Genomic DNA, 24,638 nt, shown 5'->3' with positions numbered 1-24,638 from the left:
AGCTATCGTAGATAAAGGCAGAGATTTGAAAGAGACCGTGACGCAACGTCGTCGCCAGCGTGGCAGTATTGAGGCCGCGCAAACGGCATGTTAGGGTTGTGAGATTGAGGTACCAATACAATCTTCAGATCTACTCATTATTGACAATCCATCAATGAAACTAAACTGGTATGATTGATAGAGATGGTTCGGTCAATTAAAAGAGTCTCATCTGCAACACAAATACTAATCACATCACATTGAAATGGATCATCTTTAAAGATAAAATCTACCGATAGAAAAATGCCTTCAATAGACATTTCTGTAATGTTAAAGATAACATACGAAATGTTTTACATTTCTTCATTACTGTTTCTTAAACAATCTTAGTACTTATGTTACATTGTAAGACTAAAAAATTTAAGGCATTTTACTTTCTCACGGGATTCTATACTGCGTTTGCCATCCCTGCTTACGGCACGATAATAAGGTACGGCAAAAAAAACTGCATTCCGCGAGTTTGCAGCACTGCATCGCGTGCGACAGTACCTGTCCACATGCGATGCGTACAACCCGATCCTTCAACCTTACGTCATGAAGATAAGAGTGAGATTAGAACGGGGAGAGTAATATAGCGGTTTGGTTAGACGTCATTTGCAACGTGATCTGATGTTTTTCTCTCTTATACTGAGTACAGCTAAGTGAATGAAATAACTAAATGGATAAATTAAAGACAAATTATGATTACTTTTGATAATGTGCACTTGTTATAATTATTGTGAAATTGGTCTAATTAAAACTATATATAATGAAAATCCTAAAGATATCAAGTGATTTGGATTAATTTTAGCCGGTGTATCCAATAACCTACCACCATCGATATAAGCAATCAATGATGACCTTAACTGATAAATATAAATGTAAAAGCCTTGCCCCAGACCAGTTTCAAGGAAAGTTGAGAATGTGGTAATATAACCATGAAAAAGGGAGTAAACAGGAAAATTAATGACAACTTTATTCATGTTATTTTCCTTAAAATTACATGCAAAGTGTATTCGAATATATTTTATTTCAAAAAAGTTTGTCAACTCTTTATTGCACATTAACAGAAATATACCAAATTACAAAACATTCATAGGATTTAGAAGAGTACGTACAATGGCGGACTTATCCCAATTGGGATTACTTCCGGTCAACTAAAAGTCAAAAAAGTCATTTATTTCAAAAGTACTTTATATAAAACTAAAATCAAAAGACGTATTTACTCATCCTCAGAGTAATTTTCACCAATGAAATCAGCATTTCCGGGTGTGGAACGTAAATCTATTTGTTTATATCTCATCAACGTCAGTTTAATGCACAAAACTGGATAACCGCCAGCGTGGAGTGCCGGAAACAAGCTCTTAGAGTTATTGAGGAATAAATAAACAGACACAAATAAGGCTTTGGTAATTTTGCTTGTTTGATACTGCGTAGTGAAGGAAGATTAATTTATTATTTGATGAGATAAACTATAACAGATATGTAAGGATAGAAAAACAAAATGGAATACAGAGCTTGAGAGAGTTTTATACAGAATAAGTTCTGGAAGATGTTTCTCAAAAGTCTAAAGCGACTAGTTTAAGACCTGGAGCGAATCACTTGAGTAAATGAGAATCACTTGCAGTGAGGGAAAACATTGTGAGGAGACTTGCAGATTCAGGCAACCGGATGTGTAACCATATAGCCAATATGGGTTAAGTTTACCTGCAAATGTTGCGGAGGTCAGATGGGAGTCTTTTCTTGTAAAAACCTGACTCACCCAATCCAGGATTCATGTTCAAACGCATACCCCGGGCTCCTCACCAGAGAGGTGAGAATGCAACCGGGACAAAGCCTGGAGGAAGATTAGTAAAGATTTCACTTATTTGGATAGGAGCAGAAAGATTATAGATCTATCGCCAAATCATCATGATTAATCAAGGGTTAGTGTATACTAAATACGTTGACATTCTCATAATCTTCTTTTATCATCAGCATCCAGCTATCCTACGATGCAATTACCGCAACTCAATACGAGCGTAATCATTCACACTTATGTGTCGTAACACATAATTTATGCGCACTAAGTATTTGATTTCACATGGGAATATAACGTAGTGTGCTATTACCATTCATTCTGTTTGAGTCCTATGGGAGTTTAATAGTCGTAGAATGACTTGTTCAAAAATTATTAACGTTTGAAGACAATTTGTGAAGTGTGGATATTTTTAAGATGAACTAGCTATAAAATGTACAATCAAACAGTTGCTCCTTCACATTATATGGTCAAAAACGAAATATAAGAAAATAGCAATAAACGTCTGTCCCCAAGTCCAGCTTGGAAATTTATTACAATTTCTTGAGTAATTATAGTTTCAACGTTTCTAAAAATGTTCTTCTTCATCCTTTCCTATTAAAATTACTTTTCATATAAAACGAGGCTGGGAAGTTCGTAAATGATTAATTTACTTTGGAAGAACTGGTATCGTTATTCTAATTTCTAAGTGATACCTTGCAAGCAATGTAGACAAATAAAGAATTTGATGGCTGCAGTAGAATTGAAATACTTTTTGTAATATTCAACCAACTTCAAACAGCTATAATAATATGAACTGCATTTGTGCGCGTTCAAAACAAGTTCTATTTGTGTCATGAATAATCAAACGTGTATGAATGATTTTTGAATGTATTCATTGGTTATGGCTATATGCTCAAAGACTATTCACAAAATAATTTGACTGACAGAAACATTATTGCTGTATACGAGCGTGCCAGAAATATGATCCACCCATCTTAATTATTCGGTGATGGAGTAGTCAAAAAAAAACCTTAAAAATATTCAATTATGCACTATTTATTATGAGTAGTTTGTAAATTTCCTATTGTACATAACAGAATGATATAAAGTCTTGTATATCATTTGACTGTGGTTTTAAAATCTGGTCCTTACAGTCCAAAGGTGAAACAGGACAGCGGAAAGCCGTTGTTAATTATTATTTGATTCACTTTAAAGCTAACAATAAATTTAACATCACCAACTTGCAAATACTTATGTCATCGATGAGTAATAGTGAACACAAGTAGTGGGTGTTTCTTCGAGACTGATGCAAAAACTGTAAGATTAATTTTGACTGCTTCAAGTTCAATGGCTTTGTTGAGCGACTCCAGCGTTTGAAGAATGAGACAATTTAAGTTAGACTGGAATTCTTGTATGTTGCAAGTATGTTAGCATAATTGGGTGTTGGTGGGTGGTGATTTTGTATAAGATCTTTAGGCATAGCAGTGACATCTTGGGTTAATACTGTATTCGGTAGAAATCAAAAAGTAAAAAAAAAAAAATTGTTTTGAGTTCTAACAATATCTACAAAAATGACAACATATAAAAATCATTGGAGTTATTACAATTAGCACTTACAATTAAAAAGATACAACATTGTTATTATTATAATAAATAATAAAAAGAATTTATTTCTCTTTACAACACAAGTGTCTTAATACAAAGGTACAATGTTATAATGATAACATATGTTTTAATGATGTAATGTTAAGGAAACATGAACCTAATTCATTAGCGTCTTTGTATTTTCCGTGCCATAAAGACTCCAATGTAATTTGTCATGAAGCGTGTTCAAATGATCACTACGTGACAACACATCGCAACACTAGTTTTACGAGCGGGGTTACCTAACAGACAGGTAGCAGGATGGCATGACCACGCAGTACCTACGCAGGAGAAATCTCGCTTTCCCGACCTACGCTTACAGTGTTAACGATGTTGTAACAATTAAAAACTTTGACACTGAAGTTTATAATACACAATGAAATGAATTGAAGGATAGATCTACAATTATAAGACGAAGTAGACAGATACAATGATTATTTATTGAAGGGATTCTTAAATTGGGTGTCAATGATTTAATAGAATTTTATTAGACACGCTAGATACCTGATCATGCTGCATCTATTATGCTTAATAACATGCACACTAAAATTGTTGAAATAACTAGTTTTGCTCTTCGTGTGTTAGAAGACGGGGTTCGGTAAACGTGAATGCTTTTTCTGGCCTATTCTATAGCCAATTTGACAAGAACCTGACTTCACACTTAGCGCTTTCCGGTTTGGACTTAACAAATACACTACAAATAATTTAAAGTCAGCTTTAAGCTGCGTTGAACGTTAGAAAATGAGATAACGGTGGTGGACTATTTGTTAGTGTCCTGTGCTATGACTCACAAAATGATTTAGAATTTCAAACTAACAGCAGGCGGAAAAAATTGTTGGTAGTTGCAAGTAATAGAGTTGATCATTGATGAATCCAATCAAATCATAAAAATGTGTTTGAAGAAAATCTCATGACAGTGATTGTTTCTCTCTATTGTGTAATTATATTTATGATCATCGCTTTCATGAGAGTATATAAACATTTTATTGTCACATTAAGAAATAAACTGCACATTACAAAGATAAAGCATAATTATTAAATAAAGATACACTCTAAACGCCATTTCTCTCCATTAAAGGTGAAACACAAATCGGATAGGCAGGTGTAGATTTTGCTCATAAACTTTTCTTAAGAAGTTATATAAGGCTAGAAAATTACCCGTTACGTTTAGTGTTACCTGCGTTTAAAATGAAATTTTGCACCATTGGCCAAAATTTTTAAGTTTAATAAAGAAAAATTAAAAAGGTCAAATTCGAAAGATAATTTTGACACCCGACATTATACATGTAACATTTAGTGTGAATATAAATAAGGATTACGCACGCTATGATAATGCACACTGCACACATACATTTATGGGCTCATTATGTGCACGCCCTTATAAGTTCGCCAAAGCAAATGAGCTGTAGGCATTAGTATTTCGCATTTGTATGAACCTAATGTGTTACGTAACATAATGTATGCTAATTGTATATTATGACGTAACGCGTGTGACTAGAGTACGAAATGCTTCAGTTAGTAATAAATTGAGATATTTAGACGACCTAATAATAAAATGTCATCATCGATTATGTGTGAATTTCTTATAAAAGTCGTTAACTTTAATGTTGGTATGGGATGAATCACAAAATTATATTTAGACATTGCAAATTTAAGCCTTATCTAAGTATGTAGAATATACATACTTTGAAGTGACATCGCTTTGTGCAAACACACTTTATCACAATGAAGACATAATTATGCAGACTTTAAAATGGCTAAGAACAACTCTGCTGACATCAGCTGACTCTGATAAATCTAGTTTACGCAATTTTAAAGAATTCTCATGAAAACTCTATACAACTACTTTACAAATTAAAATAAGAGATTCACCGTCAGGATGTCGCGATTATTAGCAATTGATAAATGATTTTACTGCATGAGTCAAGAAGATATTATAAAAAGAGATGACGAAATGTTATCCACATTGTATTGGCTCTAATTGGATGCAAATATCGAGGAAAAGACAGAAATAGAAGACAACGAAGAAGGTCTAGAGAAGGTCCCGAGAAGGATATTACAAAGGTTGCAATGGATCAAGATGACTACAAATCTTCATTGGAGCAAAATCTAACAACTATAAAATAAACTTGTTACCAACCACAAACGATGCGAATAATACCAGTTTCGCTGAAGATGTGAAATCTAAACAAAATCCACATGTGCAGATAACGTTGGACAATTAAATATCAGCCGTTAACGGTCGCCGGCAGATAAACGCGAGCTTCCGTCGAGGTGACTCACTGGGATATAATATTAATGACGCCATTGTGTGCCTATGGATGGAGCTGGACTATGCTGTTATTATTAAGCGGGGAACTTGATAGCTCAATGAATCGGTTACATTTTGAATGGTCAACTATACTGATGATGCCAGAATGGAAGGGAATAGTAAAGGTACGGTCCAGTCTAGAAGGTTATGATATACAACTTAAAAATATGCAGAATATCCTTTGGTTCAAGACGACACATACCATATTATACGTGAAGCTACAAATTGCAAATAGCCTGACATTCACTCACGTATTGCTGACTCATGCCTTTATCATCGTAATAACCGTCTACAGGCGGAAATAATTCGATTCGAGTAACCAAGGCAACGATAGAACAGACCTAGCTATATATAGAGATGGACTTTAAGAAAATGACAATTTGCGACTATATTTTCTGAAGGAATCAAGACCATTTGGATTGGTTGTGCTACAAACATTGTTTATCGATATATTGGTTAATTTATAAGGAAAAGAAACGCAATTCCATACAGACTATACAGGAACTGATCGTTGCGGGGAAGTTTATCAACACTGGAGCGATGAAATGGTCGTTTATCAATAAGTTAATGGCGGTGTTTACATTGAGGCACGTGTGGATCGCCAACGCAAAGCGACCATTGCGTCGATTCAAGAAAACTCATTGAGATTTCTCGATTCTGCAGATTTCTTGTCGAGTCGAGTTGTCTTGTAGTCATTCAATCAAATAACAGATTTCACCACACGGCAGCGACATATAAAAAACATCTAACTTTTTTAATAAGGAACTTTAGATAAAAAATATATTTTCATATAAGCAATTCATAAATTTAATAAATAAGATGGAGACTAGACATTGCCCCACTTTAAAAAAATCTTTTAATAACTTCAAGTAACTTGCATCTCCCTTCTCTAATTTATTTGATTATTGTTTTTGTGATATTGTAACCACTTGAACGTTTCGCCGGTTGCTATCTAATCGTGGAATGTTAATACACTATGATATGGTGATGCCATGACGTTTCCAAATCCGGTTACGCCTACGTAAGATGGTTAATTTAACCACAGAATATTGAAAGCAGCAATAAACAAGAACGCGGCTAGACCAGAACTAGAGCAAGGAATGCATATCGAAAATCTACAGACACTCAAATTTCCACTAAAAGTTTTGATCATGCGAAAGCTTCTAATTACTTCAAAAATTTTTGACGGCCTTATCTTACACTTTCTTATCATTATAATATTTCTACTCTAAACGCATTTTCAAGAAACACGTTAACAATTTTGTTTGCCAGAAGAAACACAGTAGCCATCAACGGAAAGTTAAATATAAAGCGCTAAATATTGATGAGCCGTCGAAGTATTCCTTCATCGGTAAATGATGTTCTAATAACAGTTGAGTCATATTTCTACGTCTTCGTTATCTTATCCCACTTCTTATGTGAGATCGGTTTAGTACGTTAGTTTTCTTTAATTCGGCTTGTCGTTTGCCATCTCACTATCACTTCTATCTTACTTCTTCTCATCTTCTCTACTTCTTTGGTCTTATTTATTCCTTCTTCCTTCTGGTGTTAACCTGGCGAGGAGCCCAGGGCGCACCTGACCCAAAGCGTATTGAATCATGGTGAGGTCTTATTTATATACTTATTCTAGAACCAACCACTTTAATAATAGCATTCGAAAGGTATACATCAACAGCCGAGTACCGACGTGCTATCGAGCAGACGTCCTCGTTGATAAGTTCAGCCTGCGAACCTGTCCAGACGACATTCGCTTTACCGGGTCAATGTCGAGAGGAAAACAATTTCACGAAATTGTTGACGACGACAACGGTGGTGGCGGAAACGCGCACAGAATGCAATTGAACCAAGGTGAGGTGAGGATGTATTGTTTTATTTATAACCCCAAGAAAATTGTTAGTTGTCCCTGTTCAGATATTAAGCTGTTTGTTGAAGATTTTGAATTGAAATGTATTCTTAAGATTAATTTTTACAAAAATTCGTTTCCATTTGCAATGAATTATCACGTCATAAGGTTTATTACAATTATTAGTTTGGTAACTATTTATTGCATCACCAAATTTTTGATTTATATTATGATGCTTGTGTGGTAATTTTAAATTTATCCATACCTAAATATAAGTGTGGTGTTCGTTTAAACAGTTAAGTAAGAGAATGAAAACTTATCAATCTGATTGATAATTTGTGCATAATGTACCTATATAATTTCTGATAATCGATGACCTAAGCCCTAGACACTGCGGGATAAAGTTATCCAAACTTATGTTGGATGGATGGATAAATTGCTTTCGTGTATCACAGAGCTTATCTTGATGTGAATCACATCCATCATATTATGACTCATAATTACATTACGCGTATTTTTGGAATTTGTTTATTCACGATTAAACTTCCGTAAAATTAAATTCGCATCGGTGTAGAAACATCAGATATGCATTTACAACGTGTTTCTTTCAAGTTCCAATTACGCTCTATTTACGTATTAGCAAGCTAGAGCGAGAGAGATGTACACATTTCTTAGACAAAGTAAGACGGGAAACTAATGAACATTTTGATTCAGCGAAAACTGAAAGCGAAGGCGGTGAAACACGCAATATACAAGTCGTAAACGCGCCAACTGGCGTAAAGATAAATAAACTTGAACTTTGCATTGATGTGCTAAAAATAATGGTCGCATGGGCTTTCTCGGTCGAGCGGTAGACGCCTGCGCCGAGCCGAGACTAGTAAACAACGTAGTTTCTAATCAGCACTACATGGATCACATAAGCGGTAAATCCAGCTTGATTCAATTTCACTACTGTTTCTAAACCAATTATGTCTTGGAAGCCTATAACTGCTCAATGAGGTTCATTACACTTGATATCAGTTTTCATTATAATCATTTCTTAATATTTTGAATTCGCCAAATATTTAGCAAAGATGTTATGAATCGCATCTAGTTAGGACTTATTACCGTGTTCACAGACCATATGAGACCAATTTAAAAGTGTATCACTTTCTATGAAGTGGCATCACTAACGTGCTTCATTTTCGTGCACTTAAAGAGATTTATCGTTGAATTAACTTGATGATCGTTTAATTTATCACGGAGTTTAACTCGAACATTGTACACATTAGTATTACTTCTTGCTTTAACATAATAATAAGTTTAGTGAACCTTATACATAAGATATTGATGTACTTATTTAAATATATCGTAGACAAGAGTGTTAGAATAAATTTTAAAAGTAAGTAAAGTGACATTCATATACTTAGTAAAAAGAACGAGTACAATTCCATATACTGAAAATCTAACCTATAATACCTTTTACATCAGAGAGAATTACTATTAAAAATAAACACAAAGAAAAAGATACAAATCCACCAACTGCAAATCAATAACATAAACTGATTGAATTTTTCAAGAAATGTCCACTAACCTTCTTGTACAGCTTTATCCAGGTGAGGTCTCCCTTGGAGTCGGTATACTGGAGGCCGAAGAACCACACCTCTCGCAGGCCGATGGTCTTCACCACCTGATCGAAGAGCTGCTTGCCGGTGGTCGTCTGCTGGATCGCGAACTCCAGTTCCGCGTCCATCGTCGTCACGCGGACGTTCATCTGGAACATTTTCTTGTATTAGGATGATGTTTATAAGTGATGAACTTATCACATTGAACACTCAAAATTGACGAAGATGTTCTTGTTTTAAGGTGATGATTTAGATAATGATGAACAAAACACATTGAACACTGAAATTGTGGATGACTCTCTGTGTTAGAATATATTTCACATTGAAAATGGATGAAATTCAAGCAAATATGGAAAACATGGGAGGTATGAGATATGGACCTATTGAAATAATAATATATGGCTGATAGAACTGATTAATATTTGTGTTCTTCTAATATTTTGAGTTTGATTGACAAGAAATGATAAAATGTTAGGTTTATTTTTATTGGTAAGAAAACAATTACATTTAGTTCGGTAAACTAAACTAATAATTGGTGAGGAACATAATTCAGGCGTATTTAAAAAAAATGTGTCTGAATAACGCGACGACGCTTGGTGCAACTAATTCAAAATCTGTGTAAAATGTGATACCACACAATATTTTTGTTAATCGCCATCATATGATTTAAGAGACTTCGTATTCATAGGCAAAGATTTACGGAAATACAGGTTTGTTTAAGGAAATCACGTAGGTTTCAGTTTAGCAACTACAAGGTCACTGAAGATCAAGGAAAATGTCATTGCCAACATGTTGCTAGCACGATACTTAGTCAAATTAACGATAATTAACAGCTGAAAGCAATTAGAAGTACTTACTTTGAAATTGTATCAAGTGAGATATTCAATAATATTTATTTTAAAACAAATGCGAAACACAACGAAATGAGAATTATGTAACTCGATAACGTTTGTATTGAGCTAGTCTTAATTTTCAAGCCAACCTTTTTACTTTAATTCAAAGAACAAAACATCAACAATAGCTGAAACAATGGGATAATCATAGTGGAAAATGTAGAGCAAATCCAATTGTTTGAAGGAATTTAGTACACCTATTAGCAATTAGCTGATATGGCGTGTGGGGCTGTGGGTGCTTAGTGCAAACATGAATTGCGAATAACACAAGCGCAATCATTTAATTATATAAGAAGCGATTTTCATAAAACAGAACCTGAATAAAAAATTTAAAAAATTAGGAGAGCAGCTTTTATTATACAAAAACCTTTTTATACAGATTATTAAATATAATTAAAAAAATATGGAGAAAGGACGCCAAACAAAACGGTTAACATCTAAAAATGGCGTCACATTTGTGAAAATTTACTATTTAGAAACAAATTTTGTGGATTAAAACGATTTGTTTAATTCAAAATGTTTCTAGAATCGTAACGGTGAGACTATATACAAAGAGGAAATTTAATAACCAACAAATGTCCTTTTGACACATGTCTAAGAAAATCTTACTACAATGAAATATAGCGATAGTGTTGCCCTTGTGTCCACCGCAGACCGACCTCATGCTTCGAAGCCTACATGGCAAAGGACACACATTATATCACGTACCATTAAGTACACAACTTATCTGCGTAAGATCAGTAAAGACTGGGTTCTGAATTAAAATACATACATACATACATACATACCGTCACGTCTATATCCCTTGCGGGGTAGACAGAGCCAACAGTCTTGAAAAGACTGAATGGCCACGTTCAGCTATTTGGCTTAACGATAGAATTGAGATTCAACTAGTGACAGGTTGCTAGCCCATCGCCTAAAAAAGAATCCCAAGTTTGTAAGCCTATCCCTTAGTCGCCTTTTACGACATCCATGGGAAAGAGATGGAGTGGTCCTATTCTTTTTTGTATTGGTGCCGGGAACCACACGGCATTAAAATAATAAGTTTCAAACATCTTCTTAATGACTAGGACAACTCATTTATTTCGACATTTATAAACTTATGATTTAACCTTTGACAAATACTCAAGGTTGTGCATTATCATTGCATAGGTACTTTGACATGGTTTGATCTACGAGAAAACTTTCAGGCTAACTACCAAAAAAAAAGAACTCATGAACGAAGCAAGATTAAAAAATTTTATACAGCCTCAAGTTAACTTTTACTACTAACTTCTGCAAGAAGTCAACACAATCGAATGTTTCATTTTCTCTTGACATTTGATTTTCTTTCACAATCTTCTTTTTGACTTTGATTTTGTAGCGTATCACCTGGTATATTATCGTTTATGTCAATAGCTTTCAATGTTTTAATTTACATAATTCTTTTTTTCCATAACAACTTGCAATCCCTTGATCTATTCCCATCTTTGCCTTGTAATTCTACTTAGTGATTCATGCGGGTACAATAACAGTTAGGTATAGGGGAAGAATCAAGGCTCGCCAGCGACCTCGATAGCTGTATGAACGAACCGCGCGAGCCATTGTTAACAGCATCCTACCGATAAAATCTCTTTGGCGACCATTGTGTTAGCACAGTCATCGCCGTTCACTATAATTTGTATAAGTTGATAATTAACTTGTTGCTTCCGAGTGTTATTTATTTTTTAATGTTTTCTGTTGTTTATTGCTCAAGTATCACTATTGACAACTTTTGATTCTTTTTTAAAGACTTAATTTTAATTATTTTGAGTTTCTATTATGTCATGTCTTTTATCTTTTTGATCTTGGGGTTTTCCGACATATATGTCTCCACTTGTTCCTATCTTCAACGTCCTCATATCATCTTTCGACGTCAGGTAAGTCTTAATCTCTTATGTGCTAATGAATAAAGACGTAACACTGTATCAATGACGTCAATTGATTCAGAACATTCGATTCATCTTGAGAAGTTCAACCTCACTTAGAACGAAACAGCTATGACGTCAAAACGTATAGTAGCGACTGTATATAAAAATAGCGCTGAAAGACTAATCATATTGTCAGTCATAGCAATAAACGATGATATAATAAAACAGAGATATAAGAGTCCCGGAAGATAACATCCGTTTGGCACGAGACCAAAAGCTGGTGTAAAATTAGATTCAAACAAAGTGATTTATACTCTTCAGTTTATTATGCTTTTTTCTTGTAGCATCTTAACATGATCCACTGGATATGTAAAGTTTGTGCAATCAGGACAGATATCTTACAATAGAGAAACAATACAAGACTATTCTAAACTAGATTTATTAAATAGTGTTAATTATAAACAAACATTGTGTGGGGTTGAGAGTTCAGATGTTGCAGAACTTATTAAAATCAGAAATCATTAGATCTCCCAAACCGTAGAAATATCGGACACGCCGGGGCCTCTTTATTTTTTTGTCTGTGACTACAACGCAAACAGGACACAGAGTATATTTACCAATCTTATGAATACATAAAAAGTATAGAATATAGCGATTATGTTCCACTATCCGCCAAAGTAAACGATGTGAGTGCGAGTCGATTTTATCTTCAATTAGCTTATCTTGCGCACGATACTCGTGAAGGTGGGAATTACTAGATAGATAACGAATCTCGGTCAGAATGCAAATATAGATAGTAAAATATTATCCTTAAGGTATTTACAGCCTATATTTTTATGGGTGAAAATCAGGCCAGAAAGAATATCTTTTAGAGAATCATAATAACTGGTTGATATGATAACATGTATGCATTTTAAAATAAACTAATTGTGATACAATATTAATCAAACAAATATGATAACCATGTTACGCTAGCAGTTGACTTAACAACAGCTTTATTCAACGCTGAAGGAAAACAAGTAAAGAATGATGACAACGTATTTAATAACAAATAGAATTTACTTTGTACAGAAACAATCAAGAATCATATTCATAAAGCTGACTACAACAATAATAACAATGTTTTAACTAACACAACAATCAGGGATAGGAACGTGTATACACATGGAAAAGTTAAAGGTTTCGTACGTGCTAGACGGTGTCAAGGGAATACAACGTAAATGGACAAGGTTCAACTGTTCAGCTGTCAATACGATCGAGAGTTATCTTTCATAGTATAGTTATTGTAATTTATGATGACGATATTGTATTCTTTGGATTATTCTTTTAGGCGATGGGCTAGCAACCTGTCGCTATATGAATTTCAATGCTATGATTTCGCCTTACAGCTAGCTGAACGAGGCCTCTCCTTCAAGATTTCCCGGAACACAATTTGATGACATCTTGTATGCAGACATGTCCATTAGACTAGGTATTACAAATAATGGCCCGTGTAATATCAGGTTACACAATGATGAGAAAGGTCAGCAATCATTTATGCATGACTGAGAAATTTAACTGTTACAATCTTATTATAACGTTTACTTTGTTAGAACTTATATAAAGTTATATTATGAAAATGCATTCAATAATTCAAATTCAATTCCATCATTGGGCCATACCATCATTGGCTGAGACTGACCTTCCAGTCTTTTCGAGATTGTTTGCTTAGTCTACCTTGTAAGGGAAAAAACATTATCAATATAAATTAAAATTAAATGTTTATGTTATCTTAACATGCTACTGATTTAATGCTGCCTGTATCTTCAATAAATAAAATATGATGGTGTCATCATAGTTGTTTGCAATACCAGAGATATTACAGATAACGATCTTTATCTAACTATGGTTAAATATGAGGATTTACACTAAGAAAAGGCAAAATAAGAAGCAGTTAATATACTTTTTCATACAGCCAAATATTTAGAGCCCCGAGTTTTGAAAATATATACATACATAAAATCACGCCTTTTCCCGGAGTGGTAGGCAGAAACTACATCTTTCCACTTGTCACGATCTCTGCATACTTCCTTCGCTTCATCCACATTCATAAATCACTTCATTCAAGCTCTGCGGTTTCGGGTAATCTTGACCTGACCCTTCGCCAAGACGTCCTTAATATGATCAAGATACGTTCGTCTAGGCCTTCCCACTCCGACCTTTTCATCCACACTCTCCTTGTATATCTTGTCGTTACTAATTGCTGATATATTGCGTCAGAGTGCGACATAGTGAGAGATAAGATTTGGCAAAGATTTGTATAACACAAAATTTACTTTAGTAACAATATAATGGAACATGACCGAAAAACGAGGCAAATTACGTATGGCAACCATATGAGGTTAGAATCTATTAATAGGATTACAACATCGATGTGGCGCCGGCTTTTCATTTCAATCCGCTCCGCTAAGTAAAATGTCTGTTCATTTTATCTACCTAATAGGTACGTGTAGAAGTCACAGGGACTCAAATTTTCAATGTCATGTGTGAGAAACTGCAGTCTTTTGACATTGCAATTGAGATAACACCTTACTTACACAAGTAGTTTCCCTGTAGAGATAATACGAAGAAATAGGAAGTCACTATCATCCTATACATGGTAAAGAAGGTGAACATCACAAGCCGTTAAGTACATATAATAATACAACTTGATGAACTCCCGACAATTCATTACGTAATAGCACACGTTAAACAATGTTTGTAATTGAAGTTGACAATTTCATGGCATAGAGAAAACAATTCTATCTTAAGTCTTTATTTCAATTTCATCAAACCTTAGCTTAAATCAATTTGGTGATACGAAATCATTATAATGATGTAGTTTTAGAAATGAAGGGATTTTTTGAAATAGTGAGTGGAGCCAAGGCAAAAGCGAATATTCATTCATACATCAAAAATTCTTTAGCTAGGAGCTAGCTAGGAGTCTTCAAATCCGTATAATATCCCCCAACAATTCTAAAACGACTAGTTAATAAAAAAATGAAATCTGAAAATTTAGATACAAAGCGTGTAAAGAAAAGAAATGAAATTTATTTACATAAAGCATGTAACACATATCAAGATATCCAAAAATTCAGTACTAATGCAACGGCTATAGCAGGTGCAAACGACAGGTGAGCGTAACACGTGTCAGCTTGTGAATCCGGCATCTGTTGTACAATAATCATGTGTCGTATTTGAAAAACTTGATATCCAAGATGGGTCAGGAAGTGAATTCGATAAAAGGGGAAGAGTAAAATAGATTTTTAGAGGTGGCAACGTGAATGCATTTCTTGATGAAATGCTTAATTCAGATCACAAATTTCAACCTACATACACTACACACATACATATCATGTCTTTATTCCTTACAGAGCCAGCATTTTTGAAAAGAGTCTACGGGAACCTTTAGTTGGATAGTAGTGAGAGGCTGCTGTGCGAGCCCATCGCCTTAAAGAATATGTTCAAATTTAGACGCTTACTTTTCAAATTTCTACCTAATGGTAACATTTATCCTCTGAGCTGCCGAGCTCGCGATCCGATTTACACCCGCATCTGCCGCGAGAAATCAAATCCTTCGAGCGAGAAAGGAGTATTTCCAAACTTAAAATAAAAGACGTGGCCGGTAGCGCGTGCGAAGTTGTTGAAGTCAGTGCACTAATCAGTGCTTAGGCAGTTGAGAAGTTAATGATAAAACATCTATATTTACCAAAGAAGACAGACGATAGAGATAAAAGACAGACGATAGAGATAAAAGATATAACAGAGATCTAAAAGAAAGCCTAACAGAAGAGATCAAAAATTCAGAAGCGAAAGTAAAACATGGAGAATTTAAAAAGGTGACAGAGAAAGAAATGGGCCCCGAGTGTAGAAATCGCAGTTGTGTGCGAGTGAAACCAAGTGAAACGGCGCTACATGGGCACAGAGCATAGCGACCGTCAAATTAAATTCAAGTACATACAGAAATAAATGTCATGAATGAGTGACGTGGAGTCCGCACGTGACTGCAGGTTGATATTAAATGTGGCTATTCTATTTGTACATACATAATTATATATTATTGTGACCTTTGTGAAGGCATAATATACCTGAGATTACTAATGTGACTTTTGCTATGGTAAATAGATCATTTAACAATTGGAGTAATCCAATTGGATGACAATATATGTATGTGCGTTTGAGTAAATTTTGTTTTCATGAATAAAACTCATCAAAATTTCAAGAACAAGAAGCTTTAAAGAGATGTAGATTAATTTCATTAAAAAAGGCAATTCAAGATTTTTTTGTGAGATTAAAGAGGCTAGAGTTCAGGGGAACAAGTCAGTCACGTCTTATAACCCTGCGGGGTAGACAGGCACAACAGTCTAGAAAATACTAAAAGGCCACGTTTATGATAGTATTAAGATTCAAATAGTGACAGGTTGCTAGCCCATCGCCTTTAAGAAGAATCCTAAAAGATTCATACCATTGTTTTTTGAGTTATTAATTCCAACCTAATAGAGTATTGTATAGGCTTCTTATAAATGCATACGGCCGAAATTAGTCACGCTACAGCTTTTAAGAAGACAGACAAGGAAAAAATATTGAGCCTTGAAGACATCACGTCATACCATGGTCTGAAGTAAATTTATTGCTAGACAAATGTACTGCTTGGTGTCTTAACAATGAATTCACCGACACGCGAAACATCCATTCCCAATTCTATTGATTTTAACATCTTTTCATGATTAAAATTGGTATCTTTGTCTTTAGAATATGCTCTTACAGGATTTAAGTGTCATGTATTCTAAGTAGACTAAATATTTAATAACAGTTAAATTGTAAACCATTGACATCCTTTGCTGACCTTAGTGAATGAAAAAGTTCACCGTTGCGATTTAGTATTTTAAAATATTCCCTAAATTAATCAAATCAAAATAACGATCACTTTAACGAATAGTGGCACGACTAATGATAAGATTAAATCGATTAAAATCGAAATATCTCATAAATACTCATAATCGATAAACAAATTCATGATTTGCAGTAACAACTGCTTACGTAAGCGATAATTCTGAGTAAATAGTAATGATGCCATAAAAGGACCTTGGCGATAGCAACATAGAAACAGCATACAACTGTTTTTTTATTTAAATATTGTATTAAAGTGAAGAAGGATAGCGAGTATTGGACCCTGGGCGAAACAGGAAAGACGTCCATCTCTTTCTAATTGACGGGAAGGATAAGGATGGGGAACAAAACGACGGTTAAAACCATTTGCACAATGCAAAATAAATAAAATAAGACTACAGGCGAGACGATCGAGTTCGTTTGAAATTTATGACGATGACATCAGCGTAACTTATGATTTGAGTCAACATCGTATAGAGAGAAATCTATATCTACACAAATTTATTCTGTTGACGAAATGTTTAGCGATGATGCTTCAAGGCTTGCTGTTGCTAGGGCTTTTCGTTGAAATTGTGTAAAGAACAATAGAGGAAAGTAAAAGTCACTTAACTCACACCGAGTTTTGGGGATCCCAGATGATGTTATCGTCAGTTTGGGTAAACCATTAAGCATTAATTAAAAATAATCCTATTGCGATAACTATAAAACTCAAAAAAGGTTGTAAAACGAAACAGTGTTATCAACCGATAACAAGTTATGTAACTACATCATCTAAGTACCTGTTTTCCTCCCGCAACCATGTTGATTATTTTTATTCCACAGGCACTGGTAAATAGTCACACACACAAATTAGTGAGGGGTTGAATGTAAAGGGCAGGCGGCACTATAGCCGCGTCTGGCGGACGCGGCGTTTATGTTTGAACTGAACGGTCGCGACCGCGGGGATGCGCAGGCGCACCGGCGCGCCCCGAGCCCAAGGCCGCACGCTCTTGCACGCGGGCGAAGTCCTACAACCTTCCGTCTCCGTCTTGCGGCACGGGGGTGAAGAAGAGAGCGATAGTGAGATTCGCCGGTGGCCGCTTGCGGTTTCGCTTTTTTTTTCAGTGTCTATATTGAATCGTGATCCAATCGAGCCTACGCGAGGCTTCGTGTGTTCGACGATTCCCTCTGTGGCGTTTTTATTGTTTGCAAGAACGCATTATAGACTTTATGATTTGAAACGAGAAAATTTATTTATTTATGTACACAAAATTATATACAGGAGCATTAAATACAGTTATTCTCGTACAAAGGTGCTGCTTATGTCAATAGAAATCTTCTAGTAGACCCATGAGAGGAGAGATGAATTGCCTTGCAGAAGATTGTAGCAACTCCTATGAAAACTCTCTAATTCGAATAGGAGGCTATATGTTCGACCTTCGACCTACTTTCGCCATATAAAATACCGATCAAATATATGACTAAGGTCACAGTCTAACAACAAACAGGTAAAATGTCGTAAATTCGTTTCAAGATAAACCCCAGCTGAGTGCGTCACCGTTTACATCATCCAAAGACATTTAATATAAAATAGATAACATTTAAGTATAGTCGCTTGAAGTCCGCAACTTGAAATGACTAAAACGATTAAAAAGCTGTGACGACAGTGTAATGACAGATTGACAAAGTAATTTTACTCATGATGACGTTTCTGAATCGTCGAGACAATAAACTTGTGCTTGATTAAGTTAACACACTGAATTTTATTTGATTATGTGATATATCTTACTAACTTCAGTTAATGCAAAAGTTTCAAACTGTATTATATTGATGAATAAAGCCAATGAGTTAATTATAATGAACAGATAAACAAGTTACTACTTTAGAATAGGACCACTCTATTTTTTACAATTGATGTCGTAAAAGGCGACTAAAGTCATACACCTGAACATGCGTACTTTGCGAGATTGATGGCTCTGTCTACCCCGTAAGGGATAATGTAAAAATGTATGTAGAAGTTACTTCTTTGAGATTAAGAATGGAACAAAAATTATCTGTCCAGTCTATTTCAATAGTATGTCAATGGCTCTCAGACTGCAGCAAGAGGTATTATGACTCATAGAGGAAAGTAATTAATGATGAAGTTTTAATCACTATTTTCGGCACACATTGTGCGTTACCAGGCAATAATATTGACGCATAAATACATACAATTTACGAATTAAATAAGAGTATTTTTTCCCCTTTTCTTATTATAATTAGAAATATTAAATTGATTTTCAGCGTAAATATATCTATACTAATATTATAAAGCTGAAGAGTTTGTTTTGTTTGTTTGTTTGTTTAAACGCGCTAATCTCAGAAACTACTGAACCGATTTGAATAATTCTTTCACTGTTAGATAGTCTATTTATCGAGGAAGGCTATAGGCTACATTTTATCCCGGATTTCCTACGGGAAACGTCAACAATGCAGGTGAAAGTTGAATGAGTCGGCCATCTGCGAGCTTTCCACGCGAACGCTGCGCAAACCAACAAAGATAAAACAATGTACTAAAGATGTGAAGTACTCATTTTTTGCCACAAAAAAGTCCGCGAGAGCATATATCTATCTCTTAAGGTTTACTTACAATAACCACTTTTATGTTCATTTTTAAGATTATTTTTTCATTATAAACATAAGTTATTTTGAAACCAATTTTCTTTAATTCAGTATTAATCCTTATCCAAATAAATATATTTATTACTTTCGGCTTTTCATGTAGACTAAAATTGCCATTTACAGTATATAAATCAGACGAATAGGTTTTGAGATATAGTCGTTATAAGCAATTTGCAGCGAAACATTTAATACGGCGAACCAGCGTTCTTTCTAATACGCGTGACCGCGTGACCCTATAATTGATAAAGCCGAGGAGGATGTTTGCAAAAATAAATATGATGCCCAAAATAACTATTCCACGCGGACGAAGTCGCGGGCACAGCTAGTCATACATATATGTATACATATATATATAATCACGTCTATATCCCTTACGGGGCAGACAGTGCCAACACTCTCATAAAGGCTGAAAAGCCACGTAATTGAGATTCAAATAGTGTCGGATTGCTAGCCCATCGCCTAAAATAAAGGAATCCCAAGTTTATGAGCCTATCGCATAGTGGCCTTTTACTAACATCCATGGGAAGGAGATGGAGTGGTCCTATTCTTTTTTGTATTAGTGCTGGGAACCATACGGCACTGCTGGGTACCCTACACGGCACGGCATCTTAAGTGATAATTAAATGATACGATAAAACTAACCTTCTGAATGTGCTAACCGCTATTTAACTATACCAAAACGACAATGGCTGGTTGAGTAATATGTTACACGTGTTATCTCAAATTCCTGACTCACTAACTAAGCCTTTCAGTAGGTGCCTATGTCACATGAAAATTATTCGATTATAATTCATCATTACTCCACATTTTTTCACATACTTCAAAAAATATGTAATGTTTATCTTGCGTATCACTGAACCAATTTTGATGCAGGAAAATGTTAAAAGTTACATTTAGGTTATACAGTTTTAGAAATTTTACCAACTTCCCAAAAAGGAGGATATCGTTCGGAGCCGTTAGTCCCGTGTAGCCTTCGGTTCCTGATGTGACTGGACAAAGAAGACCACTACCCTGGATTTGATAAGTCAAGTTGACCCCCGCAACCTTTACCGGGGAACCTAACTCCATAGGATCATGGCCACATATCCAGTTGCCTGAATGTGCAGGTTTCCTCACGATTTTGATCTAATCACATTGATTTAAATGTACTTACTCTTGAAATAAAAATAATGTAATAAATAGGAAATCATTTGAAATTTTAGATTTAAATGGCTTCCTTATCTAAGCAAATTTTATTTATCTGCCACAATCAGTCTACAATGTCGGCAATATCTATCACTTAACGTTATAATGTTTTGTCGAAAATCGTGAAAAAGAAACCATGATTACATTGGCCTAGCCTTATTTCGTGTTATTTCACATTGTGTTGAGGCAGAATAGCTGAAAGAGTTTAATTTTATTTGTATTAAAATCTCTAAAACTGGCCTAATTATATTATTGAGATTCAAATAGCGACAGTATTCATCATTAAGCCATACACAGCTGAACGTGATATGACAACGAATAAAGTCACGTCTATATTCCTTACGGGGTAGACAGATCCAATAGTCCCGAAAAGACTGAATGGCCACATTCAGCTGCTCGGCTAAATGATGGAATTGAGATCCAAATAGTGACAGGTTGCTAGCCCATCGCCTAAAAAAGAATCACAAGTATGTAAGCCTATCCCTTAGTCCTTATGTTTATATTGTTGCGATAAAATCTCTGAATTTTTTTTTGTGTCATTTTTATTATAAAGGATGTCATTAAAAAAAAAATACAGATTATAGCAATTAACTGTCTAACACATTGGTCCAGCCCTGGCAACCCTACTGGAAGGGTGCAGTGCCCACTAACTAGATAAGTGTGGCCCACTTTCGTTTCCTTCCTCTGACACACTTGCGCAGGCTTTCATTGCACAATGCTGGCTGACAGATAGCCGCGAGGTGCACAGATAACAAAACTGACTAATATGATCATTGGATTGATAATTATTTTTTTTTTTACAATTATGAGGCAAATAGTATTTTTATTTTTTTAATTATTATGTGAATGAGTTCTAAGTTTAAATTTAGGTTTGTTCTGTCGTCGTAGACGATGGGCCGGTGATCTTATTAGAACTATGATGTATATACGGTTGTATATACAGATAGTTGAACTGCTTATAGTGTATAAAGCGACAGATTTCCTATGGTAAAATATATTTTATGAAAAAGAATTATATGACCTTGTCTTTGGTTAAATTTTTCAAATAACTCTTGTTCCAATAACATATTAATCAGACACTTCACCGAAAATTGTAACAAATCATAAACTGTGGTAAAATATTTTAATCAGTAAATGATTTACTGTAATGACAATGTTTATGACAAATTATTTTATGAGAATGACAAGTCATGATGATGATGAATTATTCATGGTAGTTTTGCATTAGATCACAATGAAAAATTGAGCATGACATACTTGTAACACAAAAATCACAAAGATTATAGCACAAAAGCTTATTTTTATAAAAAAATTAATACATAAAAATAGACCTGAATCAAGAAGTTTGAATGTGGATAAAACAAAATAAATTTGCAATCACCTTAACCATATCGAAGCATGGTTACGTGTCCAGTAAATAATATTTTCCACACCATACAAGCATCACCCTTATTTCAGTCAAATGCTTTTACTATTTGACCACCAAAGAATGCACTTGCGACACTATTACACCTGGCATGATGGGCTCAAGAGAGAGATTTCCCATCTTGATTTGTATACGGAATACCCAGGAATCTCCTGAGCCGTGTGTACTTCATGAGTAATATTCTTTCTAGCATTTCTAAGTAAAACATGCAAACTACACAATGGGACGTGACAAATTGGACACAACAAAACGGACAAACACGTAATCCACTAACCAAATCGTGGCCACCACCACCCATATCTAATGCGTTGCTTAAATAACTAAATATCTGCAAAGAAAAGCCAAATTAAAAACATAACGTGACATACTAACTAAATACACTAAATCTATGAAGATCTATGATATTTTACGTGAAGGCAATTTTGAGTGATTTTCATCAGAATATAAACACTCCATCTCTGTATCTAGATGTCATGAGAGTTTATAATAGAGTGAATTAAAAAAAATATTAAATCTTAATTGTTTAATCATATTAATTGGTTATCAAAAAATACAGACAGCAAACCTTCTAAAGTCTTTAAATCTTTGCCAAATCTTTCTAATCTCAACAATAAGTAACATATATTACACATATGCACATTATATACAATAGAAGTGATTAAATCAATTTGTTTATCACAGTTTGCCCAACATTCAGGGGCTTATCAAAATTAGAGACACCAATGTATAAAAATAACTACACAGTGATAATAACATGTAAAAACTTGTTTTCTCTCCTGACCTTCATCGAGTTTAATTGATAAATTAACCAAAGTAACATATATATGAGTTTGTATGTATGTTTGTAACCATACACAATTGGATGAATGATATTTTTTTTGTAAGCTAACATACAATAGTTTATCTCTGACAAGTACACAACTTAAAAATTCTGATACTAAGGTGTATGGTGAGACATTAAAAGACTCTATAAAGTGAATAGATTTCATTTAGTGTGTCAGCCATAATGTAATAACTATAAACTGCATTACTATGCAGAAATTACATTGCTGCATGTGTCAGTCAGTTTATTATTATGACTTAACAGAAATCTCTTGTTCTAATGAGAGTATTAAGGTTCTAATTGAAGGCAATCTCATCGTATGTTTGGGCTAAAATAATAAAGCGTTGACATATTGTCTGCTTTTATGCTAATAAGTTAATTAAATTACATTATATTGTGATTTGCTATGATTTGCATTGATATTTTAATAATAAAGGTTTGTTATTGATTGAAAGGTATAAACATTCTATTCTATTCTATATTAAAATTTACCCCATATAGACTGAGACAGTTTTCAAGGGTATCTAACCATATTGGGCATAAGAACTAGGTTACACTTATACCAATATTGTGATAGTTTATTACTTAATTTCTATATTTATTTACTTTGAAGATATACAATAAGAAAGCTGATACACAAATAGAACTAATAACAACCAGAGCCAAGTCATGCACTTATCAAAAGAGTTCTAATTTTTCCAACAGAGGTGACATAATCTGAAATGACGATCACCTTATCTACTTTACTTCACTGATAACCTATGATGTTTGCTATGACATACATGTACCAACTATTCACTTTTACTTTTAAATATCATTACTAAAGTTTTAACAAAAAAAAATAATAATTAGTAAAACATTAAATCTGATAGGACAGATGGTTGCCATGCAATGTTGCTACAGTAATTAGAAAATTTACTGTTTGTCCACCGACTTAATGTGTCGTCTGAGCACATTGCGATGGTGAAATCAGCAAAATCACGCATACAACGCGAGTTACGACCATTTACACCGAATACGCGCGTTACCTAACCATTCACAACAAACAAATAGGAAACTCACCGATTTCGGCATCTTGGCGGTTTGGGATCACTATCTGAAAAGAGAAATGTGCATACATGAGAAAACTCAACGAGAATCCAACGCAAGCAACCGACACAAGTACATCAGGACCGCGTGATATTCTCATTTATTGTGACTGGGCTGAGTGTTCCATGCGCGAAAATCTTCCATTTAACGATAGGTACTTTAAAGTTCTGTGTAATTTCACATAAAATTATTATGAATAAGCGATTACAATAAAATTACGGTCACCGGCGGGCAATCTATAGCATAGAAACGGTGGGTAGAAATCACACATGACACTTAAAGTTTAATGTATTAATTAAACATAGTATGGGAATGAATTAAGGAAACAATATTTACCCGTTAAAAAGAAGAATATCACCTAATAATCCACATAAGTAGCACAACACACATTAAGAATGCACACACCCTAAAGAGCCACAAAAATATCGCGATGTGACAAATGCCTGCGTGACGTGGTAGCCGGCGTTGACATATGACATTCCATTTTTTTTAATACAGTTTTAGCCTTTTAGCAAAGCAAGCAAAACAGGAGAGCTTTATTTTATTAATTTCTTCTCCATTCCATTCCATCTTTAGGTATTTGCA

At 34.5% G+C, this 24,638-nt stretch overlaps 1 protein-coding gene across 2 annotated transcripts in view; it reads right to left on the bottom strand.

The window, feature by feature from the left end:
* The window catches only part of LOC106132485 (moesin/ezrin/radixin homolog 1), a 38,780-nt gene extending 14,249 nt beyond the window's left edge, over positions 1 to 24,531 (bottom strand). Inside the window, exons 1-3 of one of the 2 annotated variants that reach the window (XM_060945794.1) lie at positions 24,390 to 24,531; positions 24,027 to 24,060; positions 9,170 to 9,349 (exon numbers count right to left, since the gene is read on the bottom strand). In XM_060945794.1, coding sequence (XP_060801777.1) covers positions 9,170 to 9,349; positions 24,027 to 24,038 — 192 coding nt within the window. In that variant the 5' untranslated portion in view covers positions 24,039 to 24,060; positions 24,390 to 24,531. Of the gene's footprint in view, positions 1 to 9,169; positions 9,350 to 17,669; positions 17,830 to 24,026; positions 24,061 to 24,389 lie in introns of those variants that run through there. The other variant, XM_060945793.1, reaches the window with a different exon arrangement.
* Between the last annotated feature and the right edge of the window lie 107 nt (positions 24,532 to 24,638).

This window comes from Amyelois transitella, chromosome 9, assembly GCF_032362555.1.
Source record: "Amyelois transitella isolate CPQ chromosome 9, ilAmyTran1.1, whole genome shotgun sequence".
NCBI lineage: Eukaryota > Metazoa > Arthropoda > Insecta > Lepidoptera > Pyralidae > Amyelois > Amyelois transitella.
This window is presented reverse-complemented; position numbering and strand designations above follow the sequence as displayed.